Source organism: Buceros rhinoceros, unplaced genomic scaffold (genome assembly GCF_000710305.1).
Source record: "Buceros rhinoceros silvestris isolate BGI_N320 unplaced genomic scaffold, ASM71030v1 scaffold21227, whole genome shotgun sequence".
NCBI lineage: Eukaryota > Metazoa > Chordata > Aves > Bucerotiformes > Bucerotidae > Buceros > Buceros rhinoceros.
The window spans coordinates 3,764-4,088 of record NW_010420703.1 but is presented as its reverse complement, the minus strand read 5'-3'; the positions used below and the strand labels follow the sequence as shown (position 1 = coordinate 4,088).

General features: G+C 68.0%; 1 protein-coding gene across 1 annotated transcript in view; it reads left to right on the top strand.

Annotated features, from left to right (window-relative positions):
* Positions 1 to 202: 202 nt before the first annotated feature.
* Positions 203 to 325, top strand: part of LOC104496312 — a gene marked incomplete at its 3' end in the record, with an annotated part of 3,837 nt that continues 3,714 nt past the window's right edge. Inside the window, exon 1 of the mRNA XM_010139404.1 lies at positions 203 to 254. Coding sequence (XP_010137706.1) covers positions 203 to 254 — 52 coding nt within the window. The remainder of the gene's footprint in view (positions 255 to 325) is intronic.

Genomic DNA, 325 nt, shown 5'->3' with positions numbered 1-325 from the left:
GGGGGCACCCAGCCAGACACGCTCTCCCCGCTGAGCACCCCAGGGTGCCCAGCCCCCCCGCACACCTCACCGGGCACCACATGACGCCAGTTCCTTCCCTCCTCTGGGAAGGGCCCCAACTTCTCCATTGGCTCCGACGGGTTTCGCTGCCGCCGCCGGCTTAAAGGTGAGAGCCGTTGCCGGGCGAGCCAGGGCAGCAAGGATGGGTGTTCTCCGTGGGCTGGTGGCCTCTGTCCTCTGCATCGCCATCTGGGGTGAGTCTGTCCCTTCCATGGCACTGTCCCCACTGGGGACACCCCATGGATGGGTGCTGGGGGCACCCAGG